Below are 21,702 nucleotides of genomic sequence, written 5' to 3'. Positions count from 1 at the left end.
TGTGCAGCCTTTACCATGACCAATCACCTACATTCTATTATGTGGTCAAGAGCTTTATTTATTTAGCAATTTGTTTATTGTTTTCTGCGAAAACATAATAGAGAACAGGAAATTACAATTCGTGGTTTGAAGTGTCTAATACAAGCTACAAGAGAGAAAAGCCTTGTCTTATAGCCTTCCCCTCTTCTGCAATGCCCAATCATCAAATTATTCCATACTATCCCCTCCCCCATAAAAAAGCGAGGTTGTTCAAGAGCTTTAATGTGAAATTGATTGGTGATATTTTTTTTCAATCCCTCAGCGGCAGCAGAAGCTACAGAAGGAACGCTTAATGAACGACTTTTCGGCTGCTTTAAACAGCTTCCAGACTGTTCAGAGGAAAGTATCGGAGAAGGAAAAAGAAACAGTGGCCCGAGCGAGAGCTGGTTCTCGCCTTTCCGTAAGTACCGCTGGTAGAGAAGCCGGAGCTGGATTAAGGGAAAGCAGGTGGGAAGAAAGTACAGTCTAGAAATGCAAAAGCTGCTGCTCTGCAGACGAGTGTAGTACAGCTGTTTTAATATTTTACTCTGTAAAAACCTGAAAAACGTATTGAAATGTTTCTTATATATCGCAAACGTGGAAGACCGTTCAAAGCAGTTTAGAGCAATAACATGCAATATCAAAACTCTGTTCATCTCATCCAACTCCCTAATCAAACACAAAAACATACATGCAAATATAAATACAGAAGAACAAATAACATATACATATAAAAATACCAAAATAAAATAAGACCCACTAATTACTCAGCTACAGACCACTAACCACTTATTTAATCCATGGTTATTCAAATATAATGAACATAGTAACCCATTAATTCACCCATATCCCTAACCTAACAACTCATTTCAGCTTAACCGGGGCAGGTGGGGCGGTCTAATGGCTTTCTCCTCAGAGGGACAAGGCTGGCTCAGCTGCTTCAATGCTGACAACAGTCGTGTCTTCACCTCTGTTCTAGTGGTGTGCATGGGGACATAATCTGGTCCCCATTGAGGCATATTTTCAAAGCACTTTGGGAGGCTAAGTTCCATAGGTTTCTATGGAACTTTGGGAGGCTAAGTGCTTTGAAAATATGCCTCAGTGCCACCCATCCCCAGTCAATTCTTTTCCATCTCCATCATATTGCTGCCATCCCCTTTCCAATCCCCATAACCAACCCACATTTAAAAGGTCTTAATAAATTTAAAACAAAACATAAAATGAGTCCTGTAAGTTATTCAGATTTAACACAAAAAAACTAATAGGCACAGCTTTGTTAAATGTACATGAAAAGCATATTAACATAGAAAACAATCATTTCAAACTAAAAATAATAAATGATGTACAGAGCCAGAGCTCTGTTCCATTTTACATTCCTTGATTGTTTGTCCTGTAACTGAAAAAGAACGTTCTGCTGATGTGCTGGGAGCAGGTGTTCCAGATAGGGAGTAGGGCAACATATGTCAGTTTCGGCCACACATGAGACTTCTGTTGCCAGTAGGTAGTAAGAGATGAGCAGAATTTCTTTTCCGGGCTCAATATGTATGTATCTACTTCATCGATCACTGAAGCTGTATTCCTGTCTCTTGTATAAGTCTTCTAATGAATGATAATACACTCTAGCTTAAATGTAAATGAAATTCCTCACACAGGCTCACACTCCCTGTGTCTAATTACTGTGGAGCTACCACCCAGCCAGCAGTTAGTCAAATGTTTCAAATGTGGAGAAAAAAGGCTCAGAGTCGCCGCCCCGCCAGTCCACCTTAGCAAACTATGAAGCAAGAGCTTGGCGTGCCATCATGTGGCTTCAAACAAACTCCACGTTTAAATAGTATCTAACCTTAATATTCCTTGTCCTCTGCTATCTACTATGTGTTTCCACTATCTCTTCTACCCATGTACTGTATTTTATGAGTGAAATTACTTAAGGTGACTAGAGTAGCATACTAACACTTGAATGCAAATATATCCATATATAACAAGGAGAGGTCGACCCAAGCACTTAGCTTAATATTATTGCCAAAGTGTCCATCCTTCAACGGCCCCTCTTGCTTTATGACCAGACAGGGAGCCCCCGTTTCGCGATTGCTGTGTCAGGGGTAATTTCCAAAGGCTTTTTTTCAAAATTGCATCCACTGCCCTAGCACCGTTTCCTCCAAAGGCTTCATACAAAACAGCCTTTGGAGGAAACGGTGCTAGGCCAGTGGATGCAATTTTGAAAAAAAGCCTTTGGAAATTACCCCTGACGTAGCAATCGTGAAACGGGGGCTCCCTGTCTGGTCATAAAGCAAGAGGGGCCGTTGAAGGATGGACACTTTGGCAATAATATTAAGCTAAGTGCTTGGGTCGACCTCTCCTTGTTATATATGGATATATTTGCATTCGAGTGTTAGTATGCTATTCTAGTCACCTTAAGTAATTTCACTCATAAAATACAGTACATGGGTAGAAGAGATAGTGGACGTAGATAGCAGAGGACAAAGAATATTAAGGTTAGATACTATTTACACGTGGAGTTTGTTTGAAGCCACATGATGGCACGCCGAGCTCTTGCCTTATAGTTCACTAAGGTGGACTGGTGGGGCGGCGACTCTGAGGCTTTTTTTCTCCACGTTTGAAACATTTGACTAACTGCTGGCTGGGTCGGGGTGGTAGCTCCACAGTAATTAGACACAAGGTCTTGTATAAGTCTCCCAAAAAAATCTGCCTCCGATTCTTCTTGTTTTGGCTGTTTTGACGACAGTTCTGCAATTGGCTGCATCGCGACTACAGCTTGATCTGCTGTCAGTGTTCTCAGTCTGTTTATGGCACTGTTGCAACTTTCGACTGTCTTCAGATCTAAACAACCCTTCAGCCTTGGATCCAGCAACCTTGTTGCTCTGTGTGTCTCTGTACGTGTACAATTGTGATCCGGTTGATTTGCAAGATGATTCTTTAAGGATGCTATCACATGGCTGTCTGAGCTTGCAATTATCAGGTAACAAGAAACTTTTTAAAAAGTGACGTTTTTAACATCTTCCTAAAGAAAATAACTAGGATTATTGATAAAACATACACCAAATATTGGGAGCTTGGTTAGCAATAAGTCTATCACAAATCTTAAATCATGTAATATCCTTAACTGAAGAAAAAGCAAAAGGGGAGTGGGTAACAGACCTTCTACTTCTGGAAGGAACTGAAAATTCAAAATGTGGCAATAAATATTCAGGACAGTCACCGTTAAAAACTTGATATAAAATACAGGAAAGTTTTTAACAAAATCCTGGCCAGTGAAGGTCTATATAAAATTTGGAAATTTTGTCATGCTTGTGCAAAGAGAAAATCAATCTAACTGCAGTATTTTGGGTTGTCTGCAATCCCTGAAAAATGTACCTAAGGGCACCGAGATACATCAGGTTGCAATAATCTAGCTTAGACAAAAGCAGAGATTTGAACAAGCAACCTAAGTTGTTCAACCTCCGAAAAAAACTTTCTAATTCTTCTTAATTTTCTCATAAAAAAGAGCTTTTAATCAGAGAATTGACCTGTGGTTCAAGTGAAAGGGATTGGTCTCAAAAGACACCCAAAATTTGAATTACAGGAGAGAGAGGATACTTAACTTTGCGATGCACGCCTCTACTCTGTTCTGAAAGGTTAGTTCAGTTCTTAACAAATGTGGGTCATTATTCCAGAGCACTAGGTTGACACCCTGAATACTCATTCTATATGTTACCTAGCACCATTCCTACCATGAAGGAGGTCCGAATAGAGCTCCCTGTTTAGAGCACAGCTTCCAGGCTGAAACAAACCAGTCCAGTTTCTCCACAAAATATCTTGGGCCTATTCCCCACAGTGCTTAAATTTGCTCTTTTGTACTGCTGAGATCTACTTAAGCTGATGTATCAGGGCAGTGGCACTAGTGCAGCATGACCATCCTTACTTGACTCTCGTTGCATCATTCTGTGACATAGTAACATAGTAGATGACGGCAGAAAAAGACCTGCATGGTCCATCCAGTCTGCCCAAGACAAACTCATATGTGTATATCTTACCTTGAATTTGTAACTGTCCTTTTCAGGGCACAGACCGTATAAGTCTGCCCAGCAGTATTTCCCGCCTCCCAACCAGCAGTCCCGCCTCCCATCACCGGCTCTGGTACAGACCATATAAGTCTGCCCTCCCCTATCCTAGCCTCCCAACCACCAACCCCTCTTCCCCCCACCTGCTCCGCCACCCAATTTCAGCTAAAGCTTCTGAGGATCCATTCCTTATGCACAGGATTCCTTTATGCATATCCCACGCATGTTTGAACTCCGTTACCGTTTTCATCTGCACCACCTCCCGCGGGAGGGCATTCCAAGCATCCACCACCCTCTCCGTGAAAAAATACTTCCTGACATCTTTCCTGAGTCTGCCCCCCTTTAATCTCATTTCATGTCCTCTCGTTCTACCGCCTTCCCATCTCCGGAAAAGATTCGTTTGCGGATTGATACCTTTCAAATATTTGAACGTCTGTATCATATCACCCCTGTTCCTCCTTTCCTCCAGGATATACATGTTCAGGTCAGCAAGTCTCTCTTCATACGTCTTAGAACGCAAATCCCATACCATCCTCGTAGCTTTTCTTTGCACCGCTTCCATATGTGCTAGCTGTTGAATGCTTTTTGCCTAAAGGACTACAAAGAGTAAATTACACTATTATTGACTGTTTTACTCCTAGGAGTGTGTTTTTGTTCTGTCTTGTATTCTGTTCCTGAATTGATATTAGCAGAAGTGGGAAATTATTCAGAATACTTAGTGCTAGCTAAATATTTTTAGGAAATGTTTTATATCTTAAACATGCTTATGTTTTCAGTTTATGATGGCAATAATATTTATGAGGAGACGTGGCGGACAACAAGGATGAGCTCTGGTGAAGGAGCTGCTGGCAAAATGGAACAGCGGAGCTGACGAGTTCCCATGCTTCACCACCCAAAGACGTTGAAGAGCTCTCAGCTCACAAAGCAGTGGGGCTGGTGGGGTTTTCCCAGGCTTCACCGTCCAAAGACACATGGGAGCTGCTGGGAGCGGTGAAGCTATCACGAGTTCCCCAGCCTCACCGAGCACAGATGAAGTAGAGCCACTGGTAGTTGAATCAACAAGACTGACAGGATTCCCAGACCCTGTCAGGTGAAGTGGAGACAGAGCTAGTAATCAAGAACTGGAGGGAAGGTGGGGGGAGAAGACGCAGAGCCAAAAGAGAAGGAGAACATTGAAAGAGAGATTATATGAGAGCATACTGCACATTCTCTCTCTCTCACACACACTCTCTCACACACACACACACACTGTCTCTCACACACACACACACACACACACCCAGAGCAACTCTGACCTACAGGCGTCAGTCACAAAAAGTATTCAAGTTGTTGTCTTACACTAAGCAGTGCTTTACAGATTCACATGTTTGGACCATGCGACTCCCTGTTAGCAGCAGAATTAAATACAAAATCATGATGCTTGTTTTGTTTTCCTGTTTATCTGAATTCCTGTTCCAATTCCCAGGGCCGTGCCTAGGGTCTCTGGCGCCCCCCTGCAGACTATCAGTTGGCGCCCCCCCCCCCCCCCCGTGAAAATGATCACGCCCCCCCCATGAAAATGATCGCTCACCACTTGCCACACTGAAAGGAATTGTCAGCAATATTCTTAGAAACAAATTGCTATACATTGCAAAATAAGATAGCAGATGTAAATTCTCAAAGTGGACATATTCCAAATGCTAAAATGAAAATAAAATAATTTTTTTCTACCTTTGTTGTCTGGTGACTTTCTTTTTTCAATCATGCTGGTCCAGTATCTGATTCTGCTGCTATATGTCCTCTTAACTCCATTTTCAGGGCTTCCTTTCCATTTATTTCTTTACTTTTCTCCTTTCTTCTTCATTTCTTGCTCTATATCCATTTCCAGCAATTTCTCCTCTCTCCCTGGGTCCTGCCCTCCCATCCATGTCCATTCTTGTCCCCTCTCTGCCCTTCCCTCCTCCATCCATAGCCAGCAAGCCTCCTCTCTCCCCTCCCCTCCATTTCCAGCAATTTGTCCTCTCCCTGGGCCCCCATGTCCATCCTTGTCCCTCTCTGCCCTTCCCTCCTCCATCCATAGCCAGCAAGCCTCCTCTCTCCCCTCCCCTCCATTTCCAGCAATTTGTCCTCTCCCTGGGCCCCCATGTCCATCCTTGTCCCTCTCTGCCCTTCCCTCCTCCATCCATAGCCAGCAATCCTTGCCTCCTCTATCCCCTCCCCTCCATTTCCAGCAATTTGTCCTCTCCCTGGGCCCCCATGTCCATCCTTGTCCCTCTCTGCCCTTCCCTCCTCCATCCATAGCCAGCAATCCTCTCTCCCCTCCCCTTCCCTTCCAGCAATTTGTCCTCTCCCTGGGCCCCCATGTCCATCCTTGTCCCTCTCTGCCCTTCCCTCCTCCATCCATAGCCAGCAATCCTTGCCTCCTCTATCCCCTCCCCTCCATTTCCAGCAATTTGTCCTCTCCCTGGGCCCCCATGTCCATCCTTGTCCCTCTCTGCCCTTCCCTCCTCCATCCATAGCCAGCAATCCTCTCTCCCCTCCCCTTCCCTTCCAGCAATTTGTCCTCTCCCTGGGCCCTGCCCTCCCATCCATGCCTCTCTGCCCTTCCCTCCGCACCCTGGGGCCTTTAAATCTTTTACTTCCGGTCGCAGCAGCGTCAGTGAAAGCGGAGCGCTGCCGACGTCTCCCTTCCCTTTGCGCTCTTGGTTCCCTCAGTGTCCGCCTTCTTCTGACGTCAGAAGAAGGCGGGACACTGAGGGAACCAACGAGTGCAAGGGAAGGGAGACGTCGGCAGCAGTGGCGTAGCTAGGGTAGTTGACACCCGGGGCCGGTCATTGTTTAACACCCCCCCCCCCCCCAAATCCAGTACTAGGCATACCGAGAATACAAAACACTCACGACCTATAGAGCAATTTTACCATACCATAAGCAGTCGTTTCTACGAGTCACACAAGGAAAAGGAAAGCATCTTAAACACTACAGTGAGCACTAGAACATCAATTCACCTATTGTAAAACGAAACCAGACAGAATAGTACAGATCGTAGATCCTGCACAGTCAATGCCAACTGAAAGCCATGTCTTTTTCAAACACAGATACACCCTAATCCACTATAGGATAAGTAATCATAAACTTTCTATTTAGACAAAAATTAAACTGAACCCCCGATGCCAGACTCTGCATACAATGCAACACCACAGAAACAGAAAATGTCCCCTAGTACTGTGCAAAATATAAAGACAGCAGATGTAAATTTGAAAAAACTAACAAATACCAATCACCACTTTACAAATTAACAAATAGAAATAAAACATATACAGAAAATAAAATAATACCATTTTATTGGACTAATACATTTAGCTTCCAGAGGCCAAAATCTCCTTCCTCAGGTCAATACAGTATAGTGCTGTTACAGTATCCTATCCTGATCTGAGGAAGGGGGTTTTGTTCTCTGAAAGTTAAGTCAAAATGTATTAAAATTAGTCCAATAAAAAGATTACCTTATTTACATGTTCTATTTATAAACATTTATTAACACAGCTAAAATACTATATCCTAAAGCAAAATAATAAAAATATATATTTACAGTTTGTTGTCTTTGGTTTCTGCTTTCCTTATCTTCTTTTCACCGTCTTCCTTCCATCCAGCATCTGTCTTCGCTCTCTCTCTGCTCTCCAGTGTCTGCCCTCTCTAATGTTCCTTCCATCCACATCTGCCCTCTATTTCTGCTCCTTCCATCCACCATCTGCCCCAGTCTGCCATCTCTCTCTCCCCCTTCCATCCACCATCTGCCCTCTCTCTCTCCTTTCCCTCTAGCATTTGCCCTCTATCTCTGCCCCCTTCCATCCACTGTCTGCTCTTTCACTCCCTTCTATCCACTGTCTGCCCTTTCTCTCTGCTCCTTCGATTCACCATTTGCCCTCTCTCTTTCCCCCTCCCATCCATTCAGGGTCTGCCCTCCCTCTCACTCCCCATTCCATCCAGGATCTATCCCCCCTCTCTCACTGCCCCCTCTTTTCGGCTCCCAGTTCCCACCTGCGGCTGCCCCTAGTTCCAGATCCATTGATTCTCCCATCCACCCCTGCCCCAGGCATGACCCCATTCTCCCTCCTGCTCACTTTTCAGACCCCAGTTCCAGCTCCATGCCCCTTCTCCCATCTGTCTCCCACCCAGTCCCTTCTGCCCATCTGAGTCCCCCTCACCCCATCTGACTCCCTCCCAGTCCCTTCTGCTATCCAAGTGCCCCCCACCCTCACCCCATCTGGCTCCCATCCAGTCCCTTCTGCCCATCCGAGTCCCCCTCACCCATCTGGCTCCCACCCAGTCCCTTCTGCTATCCAAGTGCCCCCCACCCTCACCCCATCTGTCTCCCACCCAGTTCCTTCTGCCCATCCGAGTCCCCCTCACCCCATCTGCCTCCCACCCAGTCCCTTCTGCTATCCGAGTCCTCCCCCACCTTCACGGTCACCCCATCTGTCCCCCACCCTCACCCTGCCTCGTCTTCTCCCTGCCACCCGTCTTAAAAAGAAATTGTTTGCCGACGCGATAGCGAGCGCAGCACCTCGTGTGGAAGTAAAAGAAGCGAATCCGATCATCTCATTGGGCCTTCCTTCACTGTCCCGCCCTAGAGGAAATAGGAAGTTGCGTCAGAGGAGGGCGGGACAGTGAGGGAAGGCCCAATGAGATGATCGGATCCGCTTCCTTTACTTCCACACGAGGTGCTGCGCTCACTATCGCGTCGGCAAATAAATTTAAAGGGCTGGTGCGGGGGGGGGGGGTGCCAGGATGAAGAGCAGCGGGAGCGGCGGCACCCCCCTTTCTGGTGACACCCGGGGCGACCAAAAGATTTAAAGGCCTCGGCGGGGCGAGGGTAAGCACCGCGGCGGCGCCCTCCAGAGGTGGGCGCCCCCCTGCGGCGCTTACCTCGCTTACCGCATCGGCACGGCCCTGCCAATTCCTTACTGTCTGAGTCATACCTTCAGATCTCTGACAGATTTTCTGTTTATTCCCTCGCCATCTACTGGTAAGAACAGATACTACACTTGATCTTGGCCAAAAGGCAGAGAAGGGATTCTTCGCCTGACATCTAAGCTCTGACTTGAACCTACCTATTCTGCCTCTCACTGGAACACTCTGGGAATTAATAAATTTATCACATCTCGTACTCACTTGGAAGTGTGGTTAGCTCTGCAGGAGGACAAGCTGCGCTTACCTCATGATTTTTGCCATTTGTCTCCCTTCCCACCACATCTTTGTGTATGTGATGCTGCTTTTTTTTTTTTGGTACAGTTTAAACTTGTCTGATTAGGATATTGTGTATTAAAAACCTCTCAGTAAGGATGTTATTGCTGATTTCAGCTGAGTCTGATCCAACCATTTTTTTTTAATTATCTTGGGGAGAAAGCATTGTGCTTCCTCCCAACTTACATTCATAAATTACAAGTTATAGCAAGCAAAATTCAGCAATTAAAGACAAACCTTTCTATCTTCCAGGGTGAGGAAAGGCACAAGGATGAGCAGCTGGTTTCCTTTGACAGGTAAAGAGCTGTGGGTTACTTAGACCAGCATTTAATTCATACTACTCTGATTATGAAAAGTATGTAGCCTCAGTGCTGTTTGGTGTACAGATTCATAAATACAATTTGCTTCTGCCTTCACAAGAATATTGCTATTCAGAGTAGGTTAGTTCATTTGCTTTTGAGTTCTTCAGTAATGATGCGGCCTATAATTGAGGGCACATAGGGTAAATAAAGGGAACAGTGAGTGACTATAGAAAGACATCCCCTTCCAAATTATTCACCTTTTATTGCACATTTTAATCCCGGCATAGGTAGACATCATTGCATTCAGTACGAGAAGCAAAGGCTAGCAGACATAGCTGCAGGGGCAGCTGAGCAGCAGCATAAATGACCTAGCAAGGTGTTGGAGGCTTTTATCTGAACTGGTACAATGCTAGTAGAGTAGTGGATGCTTGGAATGCCCTCCCACGGGAGGTGGTGGAAATGAAAATGGTAACGGAATTCAAACATGCGTGGGATAAGCATAAAGGAATCCTGTGCAGAAGGAATGGATCCTCAGGGGCTTAGTCGAGGTTGGGAGGCGGGGATAGTGTTGGGCAGACTTATACGGTCTGTGCCAGAGCCGGTGGTGGGAGGCGGGACTGGTGGTTGGGAGGCGGGGATAGTGTTGGGCAAACTTATACGGTCTGTGCCAGAGCCTGTGGTGGGAGGCGGGACTGGTGGTTGGGAGGCAGGGATAGTGCTGGGCAGACTTATACGGTCTGTGCCAGAGCCGGTGGTGGGAGGCAGGGATAGTGCTGGGCAGACTTATATGGTCTGTGCCAGAGCCGGTGGTGGGAGGCAGGGCTGGTGGTTGGGAGGCAGGGATAGTGCTGGGCAGACTTATACAGTCTGTGCCAGAGCCGGTGGTTGGGAGGCAGGGATAGTGCTGGGCAGACTTATACGGTCTGCCCCAGAGCCGGTGGTTGGGAGGCGGGGCTGGTGGTTGGGAGGCGGGGATAGTGTTGGGCAGACTTATACAGTCTGTGCCCTGAAGAGCACAGGTACAAATCAAAGTAGGGTATACACAAAAAGTAGCACATATGAGTTGTCTTGTTGGGCAGACTGGATGGACCGTACAGGTCTTTTTCTGCCGTCATCTACTATGTTACTAGGGGAGAGGGAGCAGCCTACATGAGATTTGTTTAACTCAGGGGTTCTCAACCCAATCCTCAGGACACACCTAGTCAGTCAGGTTTTCAGGATACCCACAATGAATGTGCATGAGAGAAATTTGCATGCACTACCCCCATTCTATGCAGATCTCTCCCATGCATATTCATTGTGGGTGTCCTGAAAACCTGACTAAGTGTATCCTGAGGACTGGGTTGAGAACCCCTGGTTTAGCTCATGCCTCTTTTTGTTGGTAGCTTAAGGTATGTTGCATGCAGGTACCGCAGGTATTTCCCCGTTCATAATGTTAAGTTTGTACCTGAGGCAGTAGAGGGTGAAGAGACTTGCCAGAGATCAGAAGTGGCATGACTGGAAATTGAACCCTGGTTTCTTCGGTTCTCAGTCTGCTGCTCTGACCACAAGGTTGCTGCTCCTGAGATCCCTTCCTACTCCATTGTTCTGTGATTCCCCCTGTACCTCTTTAGTGGTTGTGAAATTTTGGCCCATGTTAAATAATGTAAGTTGGATTTTCTTACATTTGAGCTTTGTGAGGAATAGAGTAAAACAGTGTGTCTAATTCTTTTCAGCAATGAGGAATGGAATCAAATGCAGTCACACGAGGAAGATGTTATAACGGAGCAGGATCTAGAACTCATAAAGGAGAGGGAATCTGCAATCCAGCAGCTGGAGGTGAGGCCTGATACAGCATATCAAAATTCTGCAATTTTCCAGTTGTTGCCCTGCTTTCTCTCTATTGTGTGAGATCATATTGTTCACATGTTAAGGATATAAAGACTGAGGGGGAAGAGATTCATTGTAAGGGATTAGCTCAGCACTATCTAGTGTTACTTTATTGGGGAAATATGTTCTGGTTTCTAATCGTCTAGCTCTTGAACCCAGCTGGGTCCTGTCGGAGAACGGATCACCAAGTGCAGACACCTTTAGCACTACCACATCAGGCAGGGCAGCCTCACTTCTTTATACACATTAGAAATGAGAAACATAGGACAGTGCTGGTTACTCATTGGTAGTGCTACACACTGCTGTGCAGAGAGATCTGGGTTCAATTCCTGGCTAAGATAATCTGTGGAAGCAGCCTTCTCAGCCCCTGGAGGACAGGAGATCAGTTCTTGCACAGTGATAGTACCTTGTGATTAGATTTAGAGTCAGGAATTTCAGGGTTCTGGCAGCCACCTGAGGACCACAACTGCAGTAATTGGACTGAAGTAAGTGGAGAAGTGATATAAAATAAGGGAGAAATCCCTTGGTAGTTGCAAATGAAACCTTATTGTTCTAGCATACATACATACATAGCACTCTCCATCAGCCAGGACACAACGATGGAGGAACAGCGAGGGCGATGTGCTGCTCTCCTCCTTAGCACTTAGATTTTTAATCTCAGGATAAGCCTTTTATGGATAAGGAGAGGATGCCTGAGAAATAGATGTGTTGTGCTGCCATCTATTGTAAGACTATAAGAACATTGTATTTGCCATACTGGGTCAGACCGAGGGTCCATCGAGACCAGTATCCTGTTGCCATCAGAGGTTAGTCCAGGTCACAAGAGTCCCAAAAAATAGCAAGATTCCATGCTATTTAACCCCAGGAATAAGCAGTGGCTTTACTCAGGTCTGCTTTTGTGTAAATGGTTTAAGGGCTTCTCCTTCAAGTTTATATCAAAACTGACGACAGGGGAAATACTTGTATATCAAACAGCTATTTAAACCTAAATAGTCCTAAATCCTAAGGCAGCTCTAAGCAGCTGTAAAACCTAGTGTTAGGGAGATGCAAGTTTGATTTCCTTTTCCAGAATCTGCAAAGACTGCAGTAGAGGCAACCAAGTTTTAGTTTCAGCCTCGGCACTGAAACCAGCCTGAAATCCAGATTTGGGAATGTTTTTTGGTTTTTGCCAAAAATGCTGGCTGAAAGTAACCTCCCTCCCCGAACCAAAAGCACTGCCCTCCCACCACCTGACAGAGAGGTGCCTCACTGTCCCTCTTCTCCCATCAGTTCCGCCTACCTTAGATGCCCTGGTGGTCTTAGTGGCCTAGTCAGGGCAGGAGCGATCCCCGGTCGCTCCTGCCCATGCCGACAGCGTTCAAAATGGCTGTAGAAACCTCCTGTGGCAGCCATTTTGAATGCAGAGCTGGCATGGGCAGGAATGACTGGCCACTAGACCACCAGAGCTTCTGTGGTAGGCCCTCCCTGGGCCTATGGGTGGTCGTGTGTGGAAGGGGAAGAGCGCGACATTCTGCCAAAAATGAAAAACCCAATTTCAGTCACCCTCTAGGCTGCAGGTACTGTGGGCACTGTGGCAGTACTTACTGGGCAGACTCTGTAGGCACTTGTACTGGGTTCCGGATAGAATTGTGGTCTGTTTTCTGCCCGAGGATTGTTGCTGAAGTGATCAAATGGACATGGAGGATTTAAAAAATAGGGAAGAATCTTTGGGTAATCAATGGTGCTGCAGGAGCAAGCAGGTAGGCCAAAAATAATATTAAAATGCAGTGAAGTTTTGTTTCCCAAATGGTGTCTTCTTTCCTGGTAGGCCACTGCCAGTGTTTAAACTGAGGAAGCCATTTGAATGTGTGTGTCTGAGACAAATTGTGGCTGTGGTTGCTCATTGTATGGTGGCAGTTTAAGGATCAAAAAGGCCATTAGCAATTGGCGCTAGCCGTCAATTAAAAGTGTTAATTTTAAGATTCTAGTTTGCAGATGCCTAGAACTTCCTGGAAGAGCCATTCTATTGTGTTTCAGGCTGCATGATGTATAGTGACACATCTGATTGGTGTACGCTGTTTGTGTGTGATGTCAGCTATGAGATCATAGCCCTTATGAACTAATTGGATCCAGTGTTTGTTGGGTGACTTTTTTTTTAATTAGCATTTAAATATATTTTTTACAATTAAAGCAAGTTATTGAAAACCAAGATATTAAAAAAACCAGTCCATGTCTCAGAGAGAAAAGATGGGAAAGGAAATTCAAATACTGTATATACTAGACTATGGGTCGAGAGCAGTTTTAGACCTAAAAATGGTATGAAATCCTGTGACCCGTGCACAGGTTGAGGCTCCCTTCTAGCCCCCACCTGAGAAAGCACCTCTCTCCTTCCCTTCTTTCCAACTATGGGGTTCAAAACTATTCCCTTTCTGCATGTCCGCAGGTTCAGCCTGGCAATCCCCACTGCACTCCCTGTGTATCTACAAAAGTAGTTTCCATGGAGCCATGGCAGTACAACGATCCTCCTAGGCTGCCTGCTTCCTGCCTCGGAGCATTCTCTGCCTTGTACCACCCCCTCTGACTCAACTTCCTGTTTGGTGGGACAAATCAGAGAGTGTGCTCTGGGGCAGGAAGCAGGCAGCCTAGGAGGATTGCTGCAGTACCGCACCTCTGTGGAAGCTACTTTTGCAGGTACACAGGGAGGGTGGTGTGGGGATTGACAGACTGAACCCGCAAGCCGCCAGAAGGAGGCGAGGGAAAGAAGGAATAGTTTTGGACCCTGGAAGAAGAAGGGTGGGGAGGAGAGAGAGGTACTGGCCTAGGTGAGGGCCCTCATAGATAAGACAACCCTGAATTAAAAAAAAAATGTTTAGGGGGGGGGGGGGGGGGGGCAAAATTTCTTAAACTGTAGTTGAAGTATATGCGGTACATATTGAAAGAAAAATTAAACCCTTAACCCTACTCCTTATTTCATCATCAGGAGGATGTTTATCAGCCAGAAATTTTTCTAGTTGAGTTGGATCAAATAAACATTTCACATCCTGATAAGTAATCTGGCATCAGCAAGGGAACCTTATGAAAAAAGTACCCCTCCTAGCCAATACCCTATTCTTTAGGGGAAAAAAATACTTTCTGCCATGCCTAAGTAGCATGAGAAACATTAGGGAAACATTTGACCACCAATCATTTTTGATGGGTACTTCACTAGTATCTTTCATAAAACAATGTATGCTTTCCTTTCTCTAGGCAGACATTCTGGATGTCAATCAGATATTTAAAGATTTAGCCGTGATGATCCATGATCAAGGAGAGATGATTGGTAAGAGTATGTAAGGCTCTGAGAGCCAATGAAACCTTGAAAGATAAGTTCATTGAGAGTGGTTTGTTATTAAAAAAACATACAAGTTTATAAGCATTCCATGGTGATTAGTGTGAGCTACTATAATAATTTGGACATTTAGTATTGTATATTGAATATTAAAAATGAATACTCTTAAGATATAGATAAAATTATAAAAACGGGCTTTTTAGACCAATGATGGTGGTAGTAAATGGGAGGCTAATCATATGCCTATTATTAGGTGGTGAGGCCAATGAGGTCTTTCCCCTGCACTGTAATAACTGAATTAACGGTGGATAAGAGGAAACTCAGGTTAATAGCATGTATTACTACAAGATTTTACCAAAGTTTTGTAATCATTCTAATTGTTGGTGTCATAAGTACAGACAATGTGGAGTTGAGTCTAAAGCAATTTTGGGTGGAGTCAGAGTTGGTAAAAAAAATGTACTGACTCCAGCTTCAAAATGATAAATTAAGTTTTATATATATACTTACTGGGCATATATATATTTGTCCTGATCTAAAGTTTTGTTTCACCAGTACTTTAGATCCAGCAGAAAAAAAATATTGAAAGCCTTAATATCAGTAGGAGTCTGAGTTGGACCGTAAAAAATAGAGAAGTCGGAGTTGTGTGTATTACTGAATGAACCTCTGTTGCTAAGAACATAATAACCATAATGGGTCAGATCAATGGTCCATCTAGCCCAGTATCCTACTTCTAGCAGTGGCCAATCCAGGTCAAAAGTACCTGGAAGAAACCCAATTAGTAGCACCATTCCATGCTACCAATCCCAAGGCAAGCAGGGGCTTCCCCATGTCCATCTCAATAACAATGGATCTTTCTTCCAGGAACTTGTCCAAACCTTTTGTATACGCCAACTGCCAATACCACATCCTCCGGCAACGAGTTCCAGAGCTTATTTCTTCCTATTTGTTTTAAAAGTATTTCCATGTAATTTCATTGAGTGTCCCCTAGTCTTTGTACTTTTTGAATGAGTAAAAAAATCTATTCACCTCCAAGATCCATTCCACACCACTCAGGATTTTGTAGACCTCGATCATATCCCCCCTTTAGCTGTCTCTTTTCCAAGCTGAAGAGCCCTAACCTCTTTAGCCTTTCCTCATTTGGGAGCAGTTCCATTCCCTCTATCATTTTGGTTGCTCTTCTTCGAACTGTTCCTAACTCTGCTATATCTTTTTTGAGATACGGCAACCAGAATTGCACACAAACTCAGGATGAGGTCACACCATGGAGCAATACAGAGGCATTATAATAATTTTGGGCTTATATGCATCCCTCTCCTAATAATTCCCAGCATCCTGTTTGCTTTTTTGGCTGCCACTGCACACTGGGCAGAAGATTTCAGTGTAGTGACAGGAGGGTTAGATTGAGCTGTGTACTTAGTCAAGGAAGAATATGACTTGTCATGTGCTCTACTTTTTAGACAGCATAGAAGCGAACGTAGAGAGTGCCGAAGTTCACGTAGAACATGCCAGTGATCAGCTCCAGCGTGCAGCCTACTATCAGGTATGAGTAGAGGGCTCCATGCCTCCTGGGATAATGCCATCCAGATGTGGGTGCCTTTCCAAGCATATCATGCTATTACCAGATGATTTAAATGTCTGCTGTGTTATACTGGATTGTATGATCATCCTTTGGGGCAAGGGTTCCCAATTCTGTCCTCAGAGCACACCCAACAAGTCAGATTTTCAGGATATCCCCAGTGAATATGCATGAGATAAATAAGTTTACATGCACTACCTCTGCTGTATGCTAATCTCATGCATGTTCATTGTGGATATCCTGAAAACCTGACTGACTGGGTGTGTCCTGAAGACAAAGTTGAGAACCCTTGCTTTGGTGGGGTGTTAAAGGACGCTTACAGTAGTTATGATCCACTGCTGTACCTTGATATTCTCCTCTAAATTTCCAGCTCTGCTCAGTTTCTTGAAAATAATGTAGCTTATATTTTATTTTATGTATGTATTTATAAATACAGAGACCTAGAGTTACTATAACATGTGTTTATATGTGCACTGACACTGTTAAAGTGCATGATTTTACCACAGGACTGTTTTATGCAATGGGACCCAGTTACTAATAACAGCTTTAGCCTATGTTAATGCAGTAGTTCATATTAGTAACAGTAGACTACAGTGAATTAGGACAAAAAAAAAAAAAAAAGACAACCGGGCCCATCCAGTCTTCCCAATTATTCCTGGCCACACTGCTTAAGGATATATCCCGATCACCAACTATAGACTAACCACTTCCATGATACCACTCATATCTACCCATTCTAGGCAGATGAGAAAATGGTGTTCTTCTTGGGAACAGTTTGTCATCATGCCTGCCAAAAGATGATCAGAAATGCAATCTTCTTAATACCCTTAATTTAATGTACCTTTATTTATCTATTGCATTTGTATCCCACATTATCCCACCTCTTTGCAGGCTCAATGTGGCTTACAATGCATCGTAGATATTGGAAATAGAAGATAGAAAATATACATTTGGTTTATAGAGGGTTTGAAGTACATGGTTGTATTACAGCAAAAGACGTTATAAGACATTTCTATCTATATTAAAGATTGTGCAGATTGTACCTTCATTTTTTATTTCATGAAAAAGATACAAATAACAAATATTAAACCTGAAAGATGTCCAAATTTATTCCGCAACAAATCTTGAAAAGGCTGAGACTGACTCAAGAGCAACTACCACATTCTGTAGCAACTATAAAGGATTAAACTTGTTAAAAACCAAATTTTATTTTGGGGGCCAGAATTGGCATTCACATAGCAGCTCCTGTGAGTCCTAGCTCAGAACAATTACCATTTAAATAAAATATATGTGCTCGGTCAAACATAGAATGTGTTATTTCTTGAGTTGTCAGGTAACTCTGACTCGGTGACCTAACTCTTGAATAATATTGGGATAGTATCTGTCATTAACTCAGGGCAGAACACATCCCATAAGACATGTGATATGATGGTCATTGATGACTTAAAAATTTCAATTATGTAACTAGAGCTACAACTTCCTAGAGACCTGTTGGGGTGGTCGTGTCATTCACACTCCAAGCCTGAACATCCATATTCACACTGGTACCTATTTAAATTGGTAGAAAGCTTTGTGATTAGATATGGGAAGAGATGGGTGCTGACCTAAGTGGGAATCTCATATAAGGTGCAGTGCATGATAGCATGCGGTTTATAATAATTAAAAAAAAAAATTACACTTTTAATTTTGTTGTGGTGGTGGCATTAAAGCATTGTCATCAAACTATTGGCATCTACTTAGAGTGAAATGAATATTTAAGCACAGCTTAATGCCCAAGATGGAATATAGGGAGAGCAAAAAATTGTTTCAGCCAGCACATGTTCTCCTGAATATGACATCTAGGATGGGAGCTGAAAAAATGTAACACAAATGTGCACATGGCTTGTATGGTTTTTTTTTTGTTTTGTTTTGTTATATTTGTACCCCGTGCTTTCCCACTCATGGCAGGCTCAATGCGGCTTACATGGGGAATGGAGGGTTAAGTGACTTGCCCAGAGTCACAAGGAGCTGCCTGTGCCTGAAGTGGGAATTGAACTCAGTTCCTCAGGACCAAAGTCCATCACCCTAACCACTAGGTCACTCCTCCACTGTTGCTACTATTTGAGATTCCTACATGGAATGTTGCTAGCAACATTCCATGTAGAAGTCGGTCCTTGCAGATCACCAATGTGGCTGTGCAGGCTTCTGCTTCTGTGAGTCTGACGTCCTAGGACTGCAGGACATCAGACTCACAGAAACAGAAGCCTGCGCAGCCTTCTACATGGAATGTTGCTAGTGGAATAGCAACATTCCATGTAGAATCTCCAATAGTAGCAACATTCCATGTAGAATCTCCAATAGTATCTATTTTATTTTTGTTACATTTGTACCCTGCGCTTTCCCACTCATGGCAGGCTCAATGCGGCTTACACGGGGCAATGGAGGGTTAAGTGACTTGCCCAGAGTCACAAGGAGCTGCCTGTGCCTGAAGTGGGAATCGAACTCAGTTTCTCAGTTCCCCAGGACCAAAGTCCACCACCTTAACCACTAGGCCACTCCTCCACTGTTGCTACTATTTGAGATTCTACATGGAATGTTGCTATTCTTCCATGTAGAAGTCGGCCCTTGCAGATCACCAATGTGGCCGCGCAGGCTTCTGCTTCTGTGAGTCTGACGTGCAGGACATCAGACTCACAGAAACAGAAGCCTGCGCAGCCTTCTACATGGAATGTTGCATGGAATGTTGCTAGTGGAATAGCAATATTCCATGTAGAATCTCCAATAGTAGCAACATTCCATGTAGAATCTCCAATAGTATCTATTTTATTTTTGTTACATTTGTACCCTGCGCTTTCCCACTCATGGCAGGCTCAATGCGGCTTACATGGGGCAATGGAGGGTTAAGTGACTTGCCCAGAGTCGCAAGGAGCTGCCTGTGCCTGAAGTGGGAATCGAACTCAGTTCCCAGGACCAAAGTCCACCACCCTAACCACTAGGCCACTCCTTAAATTGTAAACTGATAATTGGCTTCAGGTTCACCTTCCTGTGTCTTTCAAACCATATGCTCCTGGTCACATCCTTGTGCACAGGCAGGGCACATGCAGTCATGGTTGTGCTTGGTTGAGCTTTTAGGCCATTGGAATCCAAATGAAGTCGGTTTCCTTCCTCAGTTCATGTTGTCATCTCTTCATTCATAGAAAAAGTCACGGAAGAAGATCTGCATCTTGATCCTCGTTCTTGTTGTGGTTGCTGTCATCTTGGGATTAATCATCTGGTTGTCAGCGTCAAAGTGAAGAGCGTTCGGAGAAGCCAAGGGTCTGCACATCTGTTTTCCAAGGAGGGATGCTCCACCTGCTTCCTTGAGAATGAGCCAATCTTCTTTGGAGCTCAGGCTTTGGAACTTCTGACAATATACCTAGAAACTTAATAGAAGAAAAATGTAGTTACTAAACTTTAGTTGACTATGGAGATCATATTTATCAGTTTATGTACAAATTGTACTGCTTTATGTAATTAAGAACTATTAACTTATAACTAACTTGGTAAGCTTTTCTGCTTCCTGCATTGTGCTGTATGACTGCCAGTTGCTGGGGTGTAATTCTGTACTGCGTGACTGCTGCCTGTCAACAGAGCCCCTGCAATCAAGACGTCATCCTCTGCTGTGTGACAGCTACCTGTCTGACAGTGTCTGTGGAACTGAGGTCAGCCTGTACTTTTGAAGTTGTATCCATTGCAGATTTTGAGGTTTTTGATGAGGTGAAACTCCTGGTCATACTATTAATGGAAGCTTCTTAATAGCAAATAGCACCATCGTTAATTTTTGTCTGTAACATGAACCAGCAAGTATATTCATATATTAAAATGATCTTAAATCGGACCTTGAACCTTTTGAACACGTCGAAGCCGGACTTGTTTTACAGATGATAAATGTGAAATGGAAGTAGTTTTAAAATATTTTTTTTGTGTTCTGTGGGAACTTTCATGCGAAAATTTGAATGTGTTAGGGATGTGTATCTCCAAGCATACATTTATAGTGGTTGCATGACTCAAACGTTAACAAAAGAAATTTAACAAAGAAAGTGTCATTTACCCTGTGGCGTTCGCTTTCTTTGCTTTTTGAGTTCTTACTTTTAGGATGCACAGATTTTGCAATTTTCTGGTGCTATTCTGGTATCAAAAATGCCCGAAGGTTCTGTAGACCAGTGGTTCTCAAACCTGTCTTGGGGGACAAACCAGCCAGTTGGGTTTTCAGGATATCCCTAATGAATATGCATAAAACAGATTTGCATGCTTATCACCGCCATTATATGTAAATCTTTCTCATGCATTTTCATTAACAATATTTTGAAAATCTGACTGGCTGGTGTTCCCCCCCCCCCAGGACAGGTTTGAGAACCTCTGCCACAGACTGCATAATAGATGTCATCTGGAAATCCAAGAATGATTTAAAAGTGGCTGGTTTGGAAGCACCAGTACTTTATATTAACAGGCTCACTTACAATGTGTAGCGGAACCCATTTAAAGGAAGCTGGAGGACTTCATTTTGGCTGCTTGTAATCTTGAGAGCAGCTGTACAACTGGAAAGAAATTAATTATTATTGGAAGAAACAATCTTGAGGTGAGAGTTTGACATTTCCTGTTTCTCATCACTGGGCTCTGAGTAAGGTGCAGTATGTACCAGCTTGATACACATGGAGTAAATAAACTCTGTGCTGTGGCAAACCTTAACCATAGATTTTGCTTACAAAATTTGCCATGATATTCAAAGCAGAACTATATGGGTAAGCAAATCAAATTAAAGTTACCTACAGAAAGCTGGGTTGTCTTCATTTGTTTTTGGAAAATTCATGCATGTACAGTTCTCTCCCTGAACTTATCTATGCCCTGGGAATGCATCTTCAGCCTTATTGGTAAAAGTACAGATGTTGTAGAAAGATGCATTTGCTTTTAACTGCATATGTGATGGGCAGTAATCCAAACACACACAAAACACAGCAAAGGTGACTTGGAACAATGAAAGACCAGTGTTCAACAACTTTATTTGATAACATCCAGGACTTGAAACGAGTAGTGATTCGGCCAGAATGGCCTGCGTCAGGAGTCGGGATGTTCGCTATTGAGCTACTGGTAGCTATCAGTATGGCATTCTTAAATATGCACAAGTCTGTCTCACCAATATCCCATAGTTTATGGGTCTTAAGGCTATTCTAGTAAAGCTTCACAGAGTCTCGCTTGGTTTAGCCCAAGGGAGACTCTGAAGCTTTACTAGAATAGCCTTGAGACCCATAAATTGTGGGATACTGGCAAGACAGACTTGTGCATATTTAAGAATGCCATACTGATAGCTACCAGTAGCTCAATAGTGAACATCAT

At 43.9% G+C, this 21,702-nt stretch overlaps 1 protein-coding gene and 1 pseudogene across 1 annotated transcript in view; one reads left to right on the top strand and one right to left on the bottom strand.

Moving 5' to 3' along the window:
* STX12 (syntaxin 12) overlaps positions 1–21,397 on the top strand; it is a 43,300-nt gene extending 21,903 nt beyond the window's left edge. Inside the window, exons 4-9 of the mRNA XM_030218558.1 lie at positions 302–439; positions 9,549–9,592; positions 11,314–11,416; positions 14,693–14,765; positions 16,232–16,314; positions 19,527–21,397. Coding sequence (XP_030074418.1) covers positions 302–439; positions 9,549–9,592; positions 11,314–11,416; positions 14,693–14,765; positions 16,232–16,314; positions 19,527–19,622 — 537 coding nt within the window. The 3' untranslated portion in view covers positions 19,623–21,397. The remainder of the gene's footprint in view (positions 1–301; positions 440–9,548; positions 9,593–11,313; positions 11,417–14,692; positions 14,766–16,231; positions 16,315–19,526) is intronic.
* On the bottom strand, positions 9,020–9,127 carry LOC115481261 (annotated as a pseudogene).
* Positions 21,398–21,702: the final 305 nt, after the last annotated feature.

Source organism: Microcaecilia unicolor, chromosome 11 (genome assembly GCF_901765095.1).
Source record: "Microcaecilia unicolor chromosome 11, aMicUni1.1, whole genome shotgun sequence".
Classification (NCBI taxonomy): domain Eukaryota; kingdom Metazoa; phylum Chordata; class Amphibia; order Gymnophiona; family Siphonopidae; genus Microcaecilia; species Microcaecilia unicolor.
This window is presented reverse-complemented; position numbering and strand designations above follow the sequence as displayed.